General features: G+C 42.6%; 1 protein-coding gene across 6 annotated transcripts in view; it reads right to left on the bottom strand.

Annotated features, from left to right (window-relative positions):
- The window catches only part of PACC1 (proton activated chloride channel 1), a 38,744-nt gene extending 19,030 nt beyond the window's left edge, over nt 1–19,714 (bottom strand). The window contains exons 1-2 of one of the 6 annotated variants that reach the window (XM_073553386.1): nt 19,498–19,714; nt 3,923–4,025 (exon numbers count right to left, since the gene is read on the bottom strand). In XM_073553386.1, coding sequence (XP_073409487.1) covers nt 3,923–4,025; nt 19,498–19,596 — 202 coding nt within the window. In that variant the 5' untranslated portion in view covers nt 19,597–19,714. Of the gene's footprint in view, nt 1–3,922; nt 4,026–17,228; nt 17,572–19,497 lie in introns of those variants that run through there. The other 5 variants (XM_073553382.1, XM_073553383.1, XM_073553384.1 and 2 more) reach the window with 5 other exon arrangements.

Here is a 19,714-nt window from a genome sequence, read left to right as displayed (position 1 = left end):
TTCCCTTTCAAAATTAAATTTTTTGACACCTGAGGGTAAAGTATGAGCGTCTGCATAATACCCAACACAGACCACGAGAATAAACTGGTGTCTGCTGTGCGGCCATGACATCCTGGCATATGACTTCAATAATCTGTCCATGAACTGACAACAGAGAGGATTCTGTGTGTATGTGAATGGCCGCTCCTGTACGTCACACAAAGACTCCAAGTATTAATGTTATTACTGTGGTTCCATGGTAAAATTCATCAAATTAAAATAGTCTAAATTTGTGCCTTCTGATTTGCACAAATAAATATTTGGACATGAAATTTTAAAGCTGTTACAGTATATATATACACACACACACACCGTATATACTCGAGTATAAGTCGACCCCCCTTAAATTTGCCACAGAAAACTTATTGATTCGCGTATAAGCCTAGGGTGGAAAATGCAGCAGCTACTGGTAAATTTCAAAAATAAAAATAGATACCAATAAAAGTAAAATTAATTGAGACATCAGTAGGTTAAATGTTTTTGAATATCCATATTGAATCAGGAGCCCCATATAATGCTCCATACAGTCCAAGATTGCCCCATAAGATGCTCCATACAAAATACACCCCATGTAATGCTGCACAAAGGTTAATAATGCCCCATATGCTTCCCCATAAAGGTTATGGCCCCAAGATATTCCATAGATTATGCCCCCATACAATGCTCCATAGATTATAGTCCATATGCTGCCCCATAAGATGCTCAATAGATTATGCCCCCATATGCTGCTCCATAGTTTACGCCCCCATATATTGCTGCTCCATGGTTTATGCCCCCATATATTGCTGCTCCATGGTTTATGCCCCCATATATTGCTGCTCCATAGTTTATGCCCCCATATATTGCTGCTCCATAGTTTATGCCCCCATATATTGCTGCTCCATAGTTTATGCCCCCATATATTGCTGCTCCATAGTTTATGCCCCCATATATTGCTGCTCCATAGTTTATGCCCCCATATATTGCTGCTCCATAGTTTATGCCCCCATATATTGCTGCTCCATAGTTTATGCCCCCATATATTGCTGCTCCATAGTTTATGCCCCCATATATTGCTGCTCCATAGTTTATGCCCCCATATATTGCTGCTCCATAGTTTATGCCCCCATATATTGCTGCTCCATAGTTTATGCCCCCATATATTGCTGCTCCATAGTTTATGCCCCCATATATTGCTGCTCCATAGTTTATGCCCCCATATATTGCTGCTCCATAGTTTATGCCCCCATATATTGCTGCTGCAAATAGAAAAAAAAAAAAGACATACTCACCTCTCGTCGCTGGGGGCCCAGTGCCGGTGTCCTGAGCAGGCGGGGACAGGTTCTGATGTCACGGCTCAGGACCCCGCCACTGGCGATATTTACCGATCCCCGCTCCATGGCTGCGCGTCGCTCTGTCCTCTCCTCTGCGTCCTGTCAGTGACGTTCAGGCAGAGGGCGCAGCACGCACCAACTACGTCAACGCGCCCTCTGACCTGAACATCACAGACAGAAGACACAGAGAGGAGAGAGCAGCGCGCAGCGATGGACCCGGGACAGGTGAATATAGCTGAAACTTACCCCCTCCTGGCGCGGTCTCTGCAGCCCAGTTTCTCCCGGTCTCAGGCTCCTTCCTTCAGCGGTCACGTGGTACTATTCATTAAAGTCATAAATATGCGCATATTCATGACTTTAATGAGCGGTACCATGTGACTGATGAAGGAAGGAGCCTTACACCGGGAGAAGCAGGGAGGCTGCAGAGACCGCGCCAGGAGGGGGTAAGTATGACCTGACACCCTCGCCGACCCCCCTGGTATATGACTCGTGTATAAGCCGAGAGAGAGAGGGACTTTCAGCCAAAAAAATGGGCTGAAAATCTCGGCTTATACGTGAGTATATACGGTATATATCTTTAAAAGGTGATTTCGGGAAAAAAAGAAAACAAACAGTGTGTTCTTTACTCACGCTCCCCTGGTAAATCTGGGCTTTACTCACGCTCCACAGGTCCAGCGCTGAGTCTCTGCAGCAGGGACGTCACATCAATGAGCTCAGCAACTGTGAGCAGCTTGGGCAGAGCCGCTGAGCTCAGCGATTGGTTGCAGCTTTGTTGATGTGAAGTCAACGATGCAGACAATTCTCTAACATAGTAAATATTCTTTAATTTGGTATTGTTTTATTAGTTGCTTGCCAATGAAACATTCTGGATTATGAGACAGAGTGATCTTTCACTCTCAATTTAGGAGTAAAATCTGTATTCAGTGAAGTCAGATTTTCACATTAATGAGGCATGAGATGACAGTTGGTGCTCATAAAGTTCTACGAAGAGAGGGAGGAGCTAGAGGTCGACACAGACATTCTTTAAGTTCTCCTAAAAAGACAGTTACAGTTCTCCGTAGAACTTTATGAGCACCATCTGTCATCTCTCTCAGTAATAGGAGACTGTATTCACTGAAGATAGATTTTACAAGTAAATTGAGAATTTTTAAAATAAAAGATCAGTCCAGGAGGAGAAAGAAGCAGATTTCTCTGGTAAGATATATCACAAAGTTCTTATTGATACGTGTATTATTGATTTATGAAAAAAGCTGTAAAACGGAGGTTACGGTTTAAAATTTTTCAGAGGAACAGTTTTCTCAGTCGTAGAATCATAGAATGTTAGAGTTGGACGGGACCTCCTGGGTCATCTGGTCCAACCCCCTGCTCAATGAAGGATTCACGAAACCATCTCAGACAAATGTCTGTCCAGCCTCTTTTTGAAGACTTCCATTGAAAGAGAACTCACCACCTTTTGTCGCACTCTGTTCCACTCATTGATCACCATCACTGTCAAATGTTTTTTTCTAATATCTAATCTGTATCTTCTCCCTTTCAGTTTCATTCCATTGCTTCTATTGTTTCCATGTGCAAATGAGAATAAAGATGATCCTTCTACACTTTGACAGCCCTTCAGATATTTGTAGACAGCTATTAAGGCTTCTCTTAGTCTTCTTTTTTGCAGCTGTACATTCCCAGATCCTTTAACCATTCCTCGTAGGACATACTTTGCAGTCTGCTTATTATCCTGGTCGCTCTTCTCTGAACTTGCTCCAGTTTGTTGATGTATTTTTTAAAATGTGGTGCCCAGAACTGGACACAGTATTCCAGATGAGGTCTGACCAAAGAGGAGTAGAGGGCAATAATGACGTCACATGATCTAAACTCTATGCTTCTCTTAATACATCCTAGAACTGTGTTTTCCTTTTTTTGCTGCTGCATCACACTGTTGACTCATGTGCAGTCTGTGATCTATTAGTATACTCAAGTCTTTTTCACACGTGCTGTTGCTTAGTTTTATTCCTCCAATTCTGTAGATGTAATTTTCCTTTCTCTTGCCCAGATGCAGAATCTTTCATTTCTCCCTGTTAAATATCATTCTATTAGTCACTGTCCATTGTTCAAGATTATCTAGATCCTTCTGAATCTTTTGTCTTCTGTAGTGTGAACTATCCCTCTTAGCTTTGCATCATCTGAAAATCTGATCAGTTTCCATTCAGTTCCCTTATCTAGATCATTTATAAAAATGGTGAACAACACTAGGGCCAGGACAGAGCCTTGTGGACCCTACTTGAAATTGGAAGAGTCTTTGGAAATGTCTTATTATATTGCAGCGTTGTGCCGGAAAGAAGCGTCGGAGCACGAGACTCTGGATTATTGGATTAAAAGATTTAAACTGTATATTCCAATTTGTTAAACGTTTCTTCTACATGTGCGAATTATTAGTCTACGGTGGTGCTCACACTTCCGTTTTTACGTCACCGACTCCACTCACCTCCTGATATGGAGTAACCCTTTAACTCCACCGTTATATTCCCATGTGTCTGACTAGGCTGTCTAATGGGTATTCTAGTGGGGAGCTAGACGATCACCTGGCAGAGTATCGGCATTAGGTTCCTCTTGGTCATCCTCGTCTTCATCCATGTCCTCCAGGATCTCCGCATCTTCAGGAGGTTGCTCTAATTCTTCACTTAACTGAGAAGAAAAAGTGAATGCAGATCACTAACCCATGGCGATACATGATACAGCACAGCATGACGGCACTTTGACATACAATAAAGACCCAAGATATTTTTTAAACCCATTTAGACAGATCCGTAATACAGATCAAAAATATGCACTTTTTTCTATGATTTTTTTAATCCTTCCCAGCATGTACTGTGGGACAAATAAGTATTTGATACGCTGCCGATTTTGCAAGTTTTCCCTCCTACAAAGAATGGAGAGGTCTGTCATTTTTACTGTAGGTACACTTCACCTGTGAGAGGCAGAATCTTAAAATAAAACAAAAAACCTGTAGATCACATTGTATGATTTTTACCTAATTATATTGCATTTTATTGAATGAAATAAGTTCTTCATCACCTACCAACCAGCAAGAATTCTGTCTCTCACAGACCTGTTAGTTTTTCTGTAAGAAGCGCTCCTACTCTGCACTCATTACCTGTATTAACTAGTTACCTGCATAAAAGACATCTGTCCACACAATCACAATCCGACTTCTCCACCATGGCCAAGACCAAAGAGCTAAGGACACTAGGGACCAAATTGTAGACCTGCACAAGGCTGGGAGGGGCTACAGGCCAATAAGAAAGCAGCTTGGTGAGAAGGCAACAACTGTGGGCAAAATTATTAGAAAACGGAAGAAACACAAGATGACTGTCAATCTTCCTTGATCTGGGAGCTGAAACTCAATGTTGCTCAGCGGTAGCCCCAAAACCTGAAAGATCTGGAGAAGATCTGTATGGAGGAGGGGGCCAAAACCCCTGCTGCAGTGTGTGCAAACCTGGTCAAGAATTACAGGAGACATCCGATATGTAATTGCAAAAAAAGGTTTGTGTACCAAATAATAAGTTCTGTTTTTATTGTATCAAATACTTATTTCTTGCAATAAAATGTAAATTAATTATGTAAAAATCAGGACTATGGAGTCAGAATAAAATGAACCAACTCCTAAGATACATAATAATTTGGGTGCAGTTGTACAATGCAGAATGTGCTGAATATTTTTTCATAAGAATTTGGGAAAGTTATGAAATGTCCTATAAATGTCTGTTCTGCTCCTGATCAAAGGACCTCGGATTTTAGTGGAGATGAATCTGTGCTGCATTTTATGCACATGCTCAGTAGTGACCACTGCTGTGGAGTGGAGTCGGAGAAATTGAGGCGTCGAGTCGGAGGTTTGGCTTACTGACTCCACAGCCCTGGAAAGAAAAAAAAGAAAAAAAAAAAAATCATACAATGTGATTTTCTGGATTTTTATTTTTAGATTCTGTCTCTCACAGGTGAAGTGTACCTATGATAAAACTTACAGACCTCTACGTTCTTTGTAGGTGGGAAAACGTGCAAAATCAGCAGTATATGAAATACTTATCGCCACTGTACAGTCACGGCCAAAAGTTTTGAGAATGACACAAATATTATATTTTCACATGATCTGCTGCCCTCTGGTTTTTATGTGTGTTTGTCAGATGTTTTTATCACATACAGAAATATAATTGCAATCATATTATGAGTAACAAAAGGTTATATTGACAGTTAGAATGAGTTAATGCAGCAAGTCAATATTTGCAGTGTTGACCCTTCTTCTTCAGGACCTCAGCAATTCTCCCTGGCATGCTCTTAATCAACTTCTGGATCAAATCCTGACTGATAGCAGTCCATTCTTGCAAAATCAATGCTTTTATTTTGACTGAATTTGAAGGTTTTTGTTTGTCCACCCGTCTCTTGATGATTGACCACAAGTTCTCAATGGGATTAAGATCTGGGGAGTTTCCAGGCCATGGTCCCAAAATCTCTATGTTTTGTTCCCTGAGCCATTTAGTTATCACCTTTGCTTTATGGCAAGGTGCTCCATCATGTTGAAAAAGGCATTGTTGATCGCCAAACTGCTCTTGGACGGTTGGGAGAAGTTGCTCTTGGAGGACATTCTGGTACCATTCTTTATTCATGGCTGTGTTTTTAGGCAAGACTGAGAGAGAGCCCATTCCCTTGGCTGAGAAGCAACCCCACACATGAATGGTTTCAGGATGCTTGACAGTTGGCATGAGACAAGACTGGTGGTAGCGCTCACCTGGTCTTCTCCTAATAAGCCGTTTTCCAGATGTCCCAAACAATCGAAAAGGGGATTCATCAGAGAAAATGACTTTACCCCAGTCCTCAGCAGTCCACTCCCTGTACCTCTTGCAGAATATCAGTCTGTCCATGATGTTTTTTCTGGAGAGAAGTGGCTTCTTTGCTGCCCTCGAGACCAGGCCTTGCTCCAAGAGTCTCCGCCTCACAGTGCGTGCAGATGCACTCACACCTGCCTGCTGCCATTCCTGAGCAAGCTCTGCACTGCTGGTAGCCCGATCTGCAGCTGAAACACTTTTAAGAGACAGTCCTGGCGCTTGCTGGTCTTTCTTGGGCGCCCTGGAGCCTTTTTGGCAACAAGGGAACCTCTCTCCTTGAAGTTCTTGATGATGCGATAGATTGTTGACTGAGGTGCAATCTTTCTAGCTGCGATACTCTTCCCTGTTAGGCCATTTTTGTGCAGTGCAATGATGACTGAACATGTTTCTTTAGAGATAACCATGGTTAACAGAAGAGAAACAATGATGCCAAGCACCAGCCTCCTTTTAAAGTGTCCAGTGGTGTCATTCTTACTTAATTATGACAGATTGATCTCCAGCCCTGTCCTCATCAACAACCACACCTGTGTTAATGGAGCAATCACTGAAACGATGTTAGCTGGTCCTTTTAAGGCAGGGCTGCAATGATGTTGAAATGTGTTTTGGGGGATAAAGTTAATTTTCTAGGCAAATATTGACTTTGCAAGTAATTGCTGTTAAGCTGATCACTCTTTATAACATTCTGGAGTATATGCAAATTGCCATTAGAAAAAATGAAGCAGTAGACTTTGTAAAAATTAATATTTGTGTCATTCTCAAAACTTTTGCCCATGACTGTACACGTCCCAGCTTTTAGCAGCACCAACGACATCCTGACATCTGAGCTACACAATACAGGACACTTCCTACTGAGATCTGCCACACATCAACCACCTAGACTAGGAAAGGGAGGGAGAGAAAACAGAAATTCCTGAAATGTTTCCTCCCCCCCCACAAGACTTCAGGATGACACAGAGCTAAGAACAGGATACCAGTACATTACACTCAACTATGGAGATGTAACACCAAGAAGGAAAGGTTGTGGAATAATGGAAATCACCGGATGATAGACAGATTAGTGATCTGCAAATAGTGAAAAAATGGAAACTACCTTAAATTTTCAAAACATCTGGATTTATTCAGTCTGGAGGATGAGCGCCACGTGAAGAAATCCCGGCACTTCCAGCCTCGGCTGCAATCAGTGAGGTTATTAATGGTCGTCTGAGGAAGGTTCTGCCGTTCTGAATGCACTTGGGCAAAATCATCAAGATCTGCTGCTGGCAGCTCCTTTACAATTACTGACTAATGGCGTCCCAGATGTGCTCGATGGGTACAAGTCCTGGGATACTGCAGCCATGGTAGCACGTTTAGGCCTCACAGGCAGCTCAGAGTAGCATGAGCAACATGTGGCTTAGCATTGTATTAATGAAAACCAGCTCCTGGGACACTTTGGAGAAATGGCCGCACCACAGGTTCCACCACCAATGTAACACAGAGCTATCAGAGAACCTGAAGTCTAGAGGGGTCTAGCTAGTATACATTAGGCCACCTCACACCATAATCCCAGGTGTAGGACCGGTGTAATGTTCTCTCGTGAAGGCCTCTTCATTATCTCAAGCCTGGGTCTCAAAGGCCATCATGGTGCAGAGAGCAAGACGGCAATGGAGGTCTGTCCTCTTCAGTGATGAGTTCCGCTTATTACTTGGATGCAGTGATAGCTCAAGATTGGTCTGGAGACCTCATGGGTAACACCACGAAGAGGCCTTTACGAGGAACGTCACACCAGTCCTACTTCCAGGATTATGGTGTAATTCAATAATGTATGGTAGCCGGACCCCTCAACTGTTTATTCCAGGTACAATAACAGCTTGGCGCTACATTGATTTGGTGGTGGAACCAGTGGTGTGGCCAGTTCTTCAAAGGGTCCCAGGAGCCGTTTTTGAACTCAACACCACCAGGCCACATGTTGCTCGTTCTACTGTGAGCAGCCAGCGAGGCCTAAATGTGCTACATGGCAGCAGCGTCTCCAGACTTGTCCCCCATCCAGCACATCTGGGAACACATTGGTCAGTGATTATACTGCCAGCAGGGCCGGTTTTAGACAAAGCCAGGCCGTAGGCAAAAGTTTAAAGTGGGTCCTGGTGCCAGTGCAGGCACCGTGGCCCCCATATTCAGGGGCCTTATATCAGCCAACGGGTCTGCCACTATTAGCATTACACAGGAGCGTTGCTAGGGTCAGAAAAGATTGGGGGGCCCAAGCCCCAAGACAAAGTTGTCCACCAACCCCCTCTTCATTTTTTTTTTTTTTAACACTGCAGATAACACAGCAGGGCTCCCAACTGTCCGGGATCCAGCGGGACAGTCCCCATTTTGACACTCCCACCTGCGGGATTGTACTTTTCTGGCACTGCAAATCAGCCGCCACATCCACCTGTCATTTCAGAAGGGTCTGTGTACCGATTGCCATACAATTCCCTCTATGCACAGCACACTCCGGAACAGAAGCCCTCCTGGCTCACGTGACCAGTCACATGACTGTGAACTCATCCTATGTAACACCAGAGATAGCAGTGATAACTCTCTGAGAACAGATAATATAGTAGATGTCACCTGCAGTCCTATGTAACACCACAGATAGCCGTAGCGTTTCAGAGTAAGACTATGTTCACATGCATTTTATTCAGTAGCCAAAACATGTTCTATTGGCAGTAAAAATGTTGCGTTCACATGTTTTTCAGCTTTTTTTAAAGTGAGGGTGTTTGCTTTGTCTACAGTATGTTTAAAGCCACGTTCACACGTTGAGTATTCGGTCAGTATTTCACATCAGTATGTGCAAGTCAAAACCAGGAGGGTGAGAAATCCAGAAGGGGGTGACGTGTTTCTTACTATACTTTTCCTCTGATTGTTCCACTGCTGTTTCTATAATACAAATACTGATGTGAAATACTGACCAAATACTGAACATGTGAACGAGACTTAATAGGTTAATTCACTAAAACCACTTAAAAAAAAATTGCAGCGAAAAATGCCGTTGCAATATCTGCAGCTTTCTTTTTTTATTCTTTTATTGCTTTCTACAGGTGAAAACGCATTGAAAGAAGTGACACGCTGCAGATGTAAAAAGCGCTACAGTTCTGAAATTCAGTCAGAAAACAACAAGCGCATGCAGGAGATTTCGGAAATCTCATATGTTTTGCTGGCACTTTATAAAGCCGCCCTTGGCCACGTTCATAGGCAGAATTTCTGCAGCTTGTTCTTCTGCAAATAAGAAGTTTACAGCACAAGCAAAGACTGAGATTTTCAGAGATCTCCTCGCACCCTTTTATTTTCTCCTGACTGAATTTCACAACTGCAGCATTTTTTAAATCCGCAGCGCGTCACTTCTTTCAGCAATTTGTTTCACCCGTAGAAAGCAATTAAATTTTTTTTGAAAAGCTGCAAATGTGGCAACGCTGTTTTTCGCTGTGTTTTTGGTGAATAAAACAAACTTTATTAAACATGTACTGTAGACAAAATGCATACTACACAAAAAAAAAAAAAAAAAAAAAAACACAGCAAAAGCTCTAAGGGTGTGTGCACACGCTGCGGATTCTGCTGCGGAATTTTCCCCACTGATTTGTGCAAATCTGCAGGTAAAACCGCAGGTCAAAATACCTGCGATTTATCTGCAGATTTTCTGCAGTTTAGCCTGTGGGTTTTCCCTGCAGTTTCCCACCTGCCATGGAGCAGGTGCCAAACCGCAGCGGAATCCGCACAAAGAATTGGCATGCTGCGGATTTGAAACCTCAGCAAATCTGCGTGGAAAATTCTGCACTGTGTGCACTGCGGATTTCATTTTCCATTGATTATAATGGTAATGGTACTGTACACTGCAGCAGAATCTGCAGTGTGTGCACACACCCTAAGGGTCTGTGTCCACAATCAGTAAACTGGATGCTGCGTACATCCGCAGCATCCAGCCCGCAGCGGCCAGATGCTACAGCATAGTGGAGGGGATTTCTAGAAATTCCATGTCCACTATGCATTCACATACGCCCGCACCTCACCCGCAGAGACGAACATGCAGCACGACTCTCCAGACTGCAGCATGTCAATTTATCTTGCATAGATGCGAGTCTCCGCAAGAGAAATCTCACCCCTACGATGTATAGGACGCTGTGATTCCGCACGGTTCAGTGACCACACGCGGAATCACCTGCGTAAGATGGCAGCACTTTAGACGGAGCACATGTCCGCTGCGTCCAAAATGCTGCCATTTCTGGATCGTCTGCACATACCCATTTTTTTTTAGGGTGTTTTGAAAGCAGCGTTTTTTCTGCCAAGAGAGCCGGCTTTGGCAGCAAAATAAAATGCACCAAAAACGCTGATTCCTATGCACACCTGTACTATATATGTGTATGGTTTATTCTTATTATTTCACATGGGAATTCATTTATTTCTATATCATAAATCCCCTGATTCGGCAGACAATATCCCTGCCTTGTGTCATCCAGACAGTAGTGACAGGAGGTCACATTACAAGCAGGGATTAGTGACTGTGGTCAGAGCCGATGCTGATCGCTGCTGTATGTGGCTGTGGATCTTGATCCTACAGCGATCAGCACAGAGCTCCGGACCACAGTGAGTAAATCACTGCTCTCTGACCTGTTATTGCTGCTCTTACCAGGTTCTGCGGCTTCACTTAGGCATATCCATTCTCAGGACAGTGCTAGGTGCAGCCATGATCAGGTCTCAGGAGGAGACACACAGAGCTGCAGGCATCTTCCTGGCTGTCACTGTGCTGTAATCGGCCCCTCCCCCTCAACTTTTAACCTGACTGCAGGGAGAAAGAGACAGGGGGGCTCAAGGGACTTTGCGAGACAGACGCTCCGGACTACAGAGCAATGCACAGCATTATTCACTGCTGTACACCCTCTGGGCACTTCATAAATGGACTGCAGATGCAGGGGGCCCCCTTTGTAGGTGGGGGCCCCAGGCATCTGCCTGGTCTGCCTGGTCCAAACGCCGGCCCTGACTGCCAGCATAGGATTTTGATGATTTGCCCAAGTGCATTCAATGGCAGAACCTTCCGCAGACGAACATTAATGACCTCACTGATACCAGCTGAGGATGTAAGTGCTGGGATTTCTGCACAAGGCACATACTTCACACTGAAGGAATCAGGGTGGATTTGATTTAAATCTAACTGATTTAAATCACGATTTAAATCACTAGTCAGTAAGGCTTGATTTAAATCAGTGATTTAAATCAAAGTTTCTACCTAAACTAGTTCTTGCAACTTTAACATGCAAGTAGATGAAGATTTTTAGAATCACTTTTTATATTACTTTTTTCTCCCCAGTTTAATGGGTTAATCATTCATATTTGGACACCACTGTTCTGTTGTACTTAGGAAGGAGAAAAATAATCCTGACCTTAATAACAATTTAAATAGATTTATTCAACTGAAACAATAACAACATTACAGCATAAGTTATTTGCTTAAACAAACATCCATGTTTGTTAACTAATTTGGCTAAACAAAATATATATATATTTTAAGAAACTTAGACTGTCAGCCCAGCCGACACATGAAAAACTTAAATACTACTGTCCCTGCTGTCCTCTGTAGCTCACTTGTCATCTTCATCATCATCTTCTTCTTTGTTCCTATTCATAATCTGGAAAAGAAAAACAAGCTTTCCTGCTTTATTGGGTCCCAACCGATTTCTCAATTTAGAATGAATGAGTCCAAAGGAAGAGAATATTCTTTCAACGCCTGCAGAAGAAGCTACTGCTGTTAAAAGTGAAATCATTACTTGAACAGTCTCTAAATCCAAGCGCTTAAGTGACTTCCACCAGTTTACTGGTGTGACCTTCCTTAAAATATCTTCAGCAAACATATATTTCTTGAATGGTTCCCCCTTAGCTCTGAAGTTTATTATAGTTGGCATTAAAGATGGATGATTGCTGGATACCCATGTCATAGCTAACGCCTCTTCCTCAGCACTTAGGTTTTGACCCTGATATTGGATATTGACAATATTTGCCAAAAAATGAGCTGGAGTCAGTGCTTGTCCCATTCGTTTGTTTACTGCTTGTAATTTAATTCTGTCCATGTGTAGTTCTGTTTTTAAGTGTTCACTCAGTTCCTTCCAAATTTCAACAGCATCCGCAATAAAACAGCTATTTTTCTGTATTTTGTTTAAAGCTTGAGAGATGGGTTTCAGGAAGCTCAGCATATGTTCAACATTTCTCTTAAGCCCAATGTTGAGGATTTTGGCCGTGACAGTGCCATCTATTTTATCTCGATTTTCTTCACAAAGTGTCATCAGAATAGGCCAGTTTTTGATATACTGCTCAAAACAGTCCACCACAGAGTTCCATCTAACATCTTGTGGGAGCGTTAGCTTGGTTCCACCCATCCTTTTCAGAGCTGCTGCTGCAGCAAAATGATTATTACGGAAGTATTTAGCAATTTCAACAACATTAGCCTTTATTTCTGGAACACTTAAGTCTTTGGCTAAGAGGTGCAGCAAATGAGCACTGCAACCATATGTTATTAGCAGCTTTGTATTCCCTCCCTGCTCTTCTAAATCTCTTCTCATCTTGGATACGTTTGCTGCATTGTCAGTGACCAAACTGCGTACTAGACATTTGAATTTTTGTTCACATGTCGTTATAGCTTTTACTGCCACTTCTTGTAAGTATTCTGCTGTGTGTGCATTTCCTGACGTATCAGTTGTTTGTGCAAGGAAGACTTTACCTTCTTCTGTTGTTATACAAGCACATACAATAGGATCATTGTGGACATTTACTCCACCCATCAATACTTAGGTTAACAATTTTACCCTCCAGAGCTGTTGCACATTGCTCCATTTCTCTGTCATACACTTGATCCAGCAGTTTCCCTGCAACATCAGCTCTGCTGGGTGGACTGTATCCTGGTCTCAGTGACTGAACCATATTAATGAAATGTGGGTTCTCAGTCAGACGGAAAGAAGAGTTCGTTGCATAAATAAACTGGGCAATTTTTTCATCAATCAACTCTTTTTCTAATCTGCTAGTTTTTATCACAAACCTATCTATGGTGGTTCCAGGAGGTAAAGGTTTTTTCTTCCTTTTGGGTGATGGTGATATGTGGCTGTGGGTGTCTGATGGTGATGCTGCTGCTAATGAAGCACTATCCTGGATGGATAACTCTGAAACTGTAGAACAGGATGATGGTGATCTTGGAGGTGGATAGTTTCCAGAATCCATGAATTCCCCTAAACAAAAAAAGTCAATGCTGTTATTTTATTGTTTATACAATTTCTGCTTATTGTACACAACACATCACTGCCCCTGACCCAAAAGGAATATTTGTTTTTCTTCATAACTGTACCAAATGACAGTAACATGCAGTAATAATAAGAAATATAATTTTTCTCACACATGACAGTTCAGTCTTTAGAAATAGGATTCAATAAAAATGTTTACCAACCTGAAGATCCTGCCTGTTCAGAAGTGTTTCTTTGGTCATCTTCATCACCGCACTTCTCATGATGTTGCCTCATTCGCGCCACCAGGCCTTGCATCTCTTTGTTGCATCGTTTGCATTTTGCACGCATGCCTGCCTTACCGATAGGCGAAGGAGCTTCATTAAAATATTCCCAAACTGGGTCTCTTTTACGGCCTGCTGCCATTATAAGGAAAGAATGTAATAAACCTCAGATCGTACACACAAACAGATCCAGACTTGTCTGTCTGTGGCTATGCTGCAGTATTGTGCTCAAAGTTTCACTTTCATTTTCTTGTCTGCTTGCCCTTCCTCCTCCTCACACTTAGATTCACATTCTTCTTGTGTTGTGCAGATCTATTCCACTCCAAACAATCAGAAACATATTGTCTAACTTCTTGGACTTGGCACTGAAGGGGTTGATTCTGTATTCATAGGTTTGTAGAACAATAGGATTAAGGTCTTTTTCTCAACTCTGTTCATGTTGTAACATTTTTGCCGTGAAGAAGAGGCTGGGACCTCTGCGGAGTCAAATTCAGTTTTGAGAACTGCGTAAGTAAAGCGAGCGTCTGTGATAATATAGGAGAAACTGCCCACTAATCCTACAGAAACCTCTGGAAGAGCATGGCATTGTGAATGTTACACATATACAGCCTTTATTCTACTGAGTTAAACAACTCAGCTTTATCTCATGATGGAAGAACCTTTGGATGGTAAAATATTTTCCTCAAAAAAGCAGTTTATTGAAAAAATCCGATTTAAATAAAAAAAAATCCGATTTTTTTAAAAAAAACATTGATTTTTATCCACCCTGGAAGGAATTGAGAGGCGTTGAAATTCTGTTTCCATTTTTCCTCCATTTCCACATCAGTAACCTGTCTGCATCCTGTGATTTCTATTATTCCAAGACTTCTTTGTGCTGTATTTTTAATGTTGAGTGTACAACTCACCATCTGAGGACATCACTTGGTAACTTGGGACTCTAGAAGAGTCGGCTGACGAGCCTAATGGAAACTAACGGTGTCCGAAGAGGAAATTAGCCAACGTCCAGGGAAATGGATGGGTCACAATTATTAATATATGGTTCTGCAATGTCCTCCAGACGGGGGAGACTCTGAACTCGGACATTAGTTTGCTCAGTTAGTAAATTTCCATATTTTCAAAAATGTAGATTTTCCATCCAATATTGGGTAAATGCAGCTCTGTAAGAATCATGGAAAGTTTCTCTGCAGGACAAGTAAGTGGCATAAAGGGGTGCTGCAGCGGCGGATGGAATATCGTAGTGTCAGAAGCTGCCATGTGCATTGTGCGGATAACGGCCATATCCCGAGATCATGTATCACTTCATGGTTCAGCGAGATCTGCACTGGCGCCACACAGATGATGGTGGAAAGTGATCCGCGGTGGAGATAATGGCGCCACTGATCTCCTGTCGTAACATGGGAAGTAACTCAACAACCTGTGAGCTGGCGCATGTTGAGGGCCCTTTCGGACGCTTATGCTATATACAAAGCATATGTGGGAAACAAGGCCATCCGGATTCCTGCAGACCTAGTTAAAGGCATTATTTAAAGGGATTGTACAGAAGTAGAATGACAAAGTTTCAGTCTTCCAGAGACACTACGCCTGTCTATGAGTGGTGTCTGCAATAGCAGCATAGCTCTGTTGAAGAGAGCTGCAATACCAATAACCACCAGTGGGCAGCTGAGGCGCTATTGTTTTAGCAGAAACATACACTCAATGCGTCTGAGACAACGTTCAAGAATCTCTCACAAGATGCCCATCGTCTGGGCTTGTGCAGACGAGCGTATTTTCGGTCCGAGCGCGATCCATCAAAACATCTGATTGCGCTCGGACCAATGTTTTTCTATGGGGCCGTGCGAACGTGCAATATTTTCCTTCGACAGTCAGTCCAAGGAAAAAAATCATGATCTGCATCCGATATTCGGATCGCACTCAGACTTGAATGGTCTATGCCAAGTTTGAACGTTAACCCCAGAAAGAGAGTCGGGGATAATTTCTCAATTGTTGGAACTCCCAATGATCCCAGGAATGGAGCAGAGGTCGAGCATACGCACCTCCAATCCATTTGATCTTTATGGGGATTGCCAATCACAGCTTGACAAAAACCCTTTAAAGAGTTATTGCAAAAAACAAAGCACTTTTGCAATTTACTGCTTGTTAAAATTTGCAGCTTTTCTTAAGATATTAACACTTTTTTTTACAGGGTGTTGCCTTGGAGACCGACCGCCGGTGCTAGATTAGAAAGCATGCGCTGAGCTTCTTGGCTCTTTTCTGTTTCTATGGTTTTGAAGTTGACCAGGATGGCTGGTATGTGCAGTTACCTCCTGAACCCGGCCAGTCTCAGCTCAGTGCTTACACGCTAGACAGCAGCGGTGGTCGGTCCCCTAGGTAACGAGCTTTAAACAAAAGAGATGTGCTAATATCTCAAAAATGGCTGCAAATTTTAACAAGCAGTAAATTGGAAAAGTTCTCTCTTTTTTTTTTTTTCACAAGCTCAATCTGACAATTACCATCTATGAAGACTGGAGTAACCCTTTAACAGCTGAATCAGCGTTATCACACAATGGACATATCCTGCTCCCATATCTAGCCAACATCCTTCCGTCCATCCCAGGGTCACTGATCTAAAGAAATCACAGAGTTTTCCTCTTCCGAAATGTCCGTATCTGGGTGTCAGCCCCTGTGGGAGATGTAATTCCGGCCATGTTGGCGATTACCCCTACTATCCTAGAAACAGAAACGACTGAAATAGACGTCAGCAAGGAATGGGTTAATATAAAAGCGACAAACGTCGTACGACCCCGGGGATTCAGCAATAAATAATGTATTAACCCCATGACTAGTGAAGGGTGACAGGCACATGACCAATTTTTTGGGCAATTTTTTCTTCTTTTGGTCACGTGTTGCTTGTGACTCTCCATTACCAATTGGTTCATGGATTTTGAGCAAAATAAAAAGAATTTTCTGACTTTCTTGCACAAAAAAAAATTCCGCTAAAACATTACGTAAAGACACTTTAGGACGAGACTGCAGTTGGTTTCCGCAAAAAATGTTTGCTGACTTTTTAAAAAAGTTGAAATTGGTGAATCAGCGGAAAGAGTCTGGAAACCCCAAACTCTGCACACAATGGTGAACAACAGCAAGAAACATAGAAAACAAGTGAAGACATTGAAGTAGAGTTAAAAAAGGCGCAAATGCAATAATGAATCTAGGCCACTGTGTGCACTGGAGAAAAAGCGAAAACTGTACACATATGACCTCATGATGTGGAACTACAACTCCCAGCATGCCCTTTGCACACATCCCAGCCTGTGTCCTGACTGCTGTAGTTGCAGTTGCAGAACAGCTGGGTGCTAGGGCATGCTGGGAGTTGTAGTTTCACAACCATTCTCTCAACACCTGCTGGGAGTTGTAGTTTCAGAGCAGCTTGACTAAGGCATGAGACCTAACAAGCAGGTCGGTAGGACATGCTGGGAGTTGTAGTTGCACAGGGATCACACAAGTTACATAAGTGGATCAGTAGATTACCTCCTGGTAGGATCTGGAGATCTCCTTCCTGAGCATGGCACTGGGCAGGGAATCCAGGGTGACGGTCCGGGCACAAAATCCCACCTCCTCTCTCACTACAGTCCCGTGTTCTGTTCTGTCCCTAGACAGACTTCAGGCATGCGCAGTATGCTTTGCCCAGGGTGCTGTTGGGAAATGTAGTCCATAGTTTTCCGTACAAGCTGCGCTGAATTCTGGGATCTGTAGTTTCGGCAGATATACGCCATTGCCGTGTGACACTGTAACTACCTGTTCAGCAGCCCGTGCATTGTAATATGTGATATTCCCCCTCAGTTGAATTCTAGTAGTAGCCACCAGAGAACTGTGCCAAAATGAGAAAACTTTATTGCAAGTTGTCAAACATGGCGGCATAGTTAATTAATAACCCACCGACAGTGGGGTAGCGACTGACCAATCAAATGGCATCTTTTATCAAAAGCAACCAATAAGAGCACAGCTTCCATTTTTTCACAGGTGCGAAAGAATAGAAAGCAGCACTATGATTGGTTGCTATGGGCAACGTTGAAGGAGCTTTTATCTCTCTTGTTTGTTGCAATAAAGGGGCCATGTTGTGTAGTTTTTTTTTTATGCCCGCCCACCCACTAGGAAAGCGGCGTGACCCTGAGGAGAGTCCTGTGGGGATTTTTTGTGCATAGTATACATGTAAATATACGCCAACTGGGTTGGTTTTGCACTGCGATATTGTGAAAACACCATTTTTTTTACTGGCGTTTTTTACTTGGTCAAAAATTCTGTGGGCCGATGTTCACACGGGGTTTTGTGAGGAGGGTTTTGAAGCGAATCTGTGAGAAAATCCCCCAAAACAAACAAACCCGTAATAAATAACTTCAAATATTCTTTAAATAGTTTTCTCTTTTATTTAATAGGAAAATTCACTTTGCTGTTTATGTGGCGAGGAATTTTAGAGGGTTTTTATAAAAAAAAAAAAAAAAAAAAAACATTTGTAAAACCTCACCGTGGGGAAAAAACCATTTGAAAGATACAAAGTAATCACTGAAAAACAGTGTTTAGAAATAATAGAATAGATTCTTTTGACATTTTTCAAAACCCAATGTAAGCCTTGCCTAAGGCCGGGGTCACACTTGCAAGTGTGATGCGAGAAACTCGCACGAGTCTCTCGCATCAACACCCGGCACTCGGGACCTGAGTGTGCGGCTGCATAGACAGGGCCGGCCCGAGAGATTACGGCGCCCTAGGCGAAACTATTTTGTTGCGCCCCTACTATTCTTGGCAGTAGATGAAAACTTGGGATATAAATTTAGGAGCAAAATAAACCACAACAACAATGATTAATTAACTCTCTCCTAACTCTTTAATCTTCTGAGAAGTTGTATAGGACAAATATATACAAAGTAATCAATAACACAAAACAAAAACGACCATAGGTAATTAAAATTTTTGTTTCCTTGCCTTTTTTTTTTTGAAAAGGATGACACTAAGTCACCGAGGTTAATTTGTTTAGCAACTTCAGATTCTATCGAAATTGTTGCCAACCCAACCAACCTCTCTTGCGTCATATTTGCCCTTAAATATGTACACTTTTCTTTCCATCCCTAAAACTTTTTGCCTTTTGAAAAGATTTTTTATAATTTTTTCTATTTTGTTCTCTGGCGCCCCCTTTGGGTCGGCGCCCTTGGCGGCTGCCTAGTTCGCCTATACGTTCGGGCCGGCCCTGTGCATAGAAATACATGCAGCCGCACACTTTGGTCCCGAGTGCCGGCGGCAGCGCCAGGTATTGATGCGAGACTCGTGCGAGTTTCTCACATTACCCACGCAAGTGTGACCCCAGCCTAAGGATAAGTTACTATGGGGCGTATTCTGCTGTGGATTTGCACATGGAATATCCATGGCATAACACCATAGCAGTGGTGTGCAGGGGATTATCAGGAATCTTGTGCAGTGCAAAAGTTGCAAAGGAATGTTCTTGGAAGGCTGAAATCGCATTTTCACAATTTTAACAAGTGCCCATTCTAGTCTATGGGGCTAGGCACGGTCCATATTTTTTGTGGACCTTGTGTCCATGCAATAAGCATAGATATAGAGACAGGTCTATTTTTTTTTATCAGCATCAAAGATGAAAAATACCAGTACAAGTCTATGGGTTGTTGAAAATCATGGCTTGCCACAACACATGGGCGACATCAGTGTACTATCCATGTGCTGTCTGAGATTAACATTGCAAAGTATAGAAGATTTGTAAATTATTTATCAATACATAAAAATCACTAACCTGACACTGCTGAAAGACGGATCCAAATCGCTGATGACACTCGGCCCCAGAGATGATGGTAGCAGGTGCATTTAAAATTCTATGACCAAGTTCACACATTCAGTATTTGGTCAGTATTTTACATCAGTATTTCCAAGGCAAAACCAGGAGTGGAACAATCAGAGGAAAAGTAGAATAGAAACCCGTCACCACTTCTGTATAATGGAAACCTGTCACC

This window comes from Dendrobates tinctorius, unplaced genomic scaffold (genome assembly GCF_039654945.1).
Source record: "Dendrobates tinctorius isolate UK_male_01 unplaced genomic scaffold, ASM3965494v1 ptg000201l, whole genome shotgun sequence".
In the NCBI taxonomy this organism is placed as follows: Eukaryota; Metazoa; Chordata; class Amphibia; order Anura; family Dendrobatidae; genus Dendrobates; species Dendrobates tinctorius.
The sequence above is the reverse complement of the archived record's forward strand: the minus strand, read 5'-3'. Positions and strand labels throughout refer to the sequence as shown.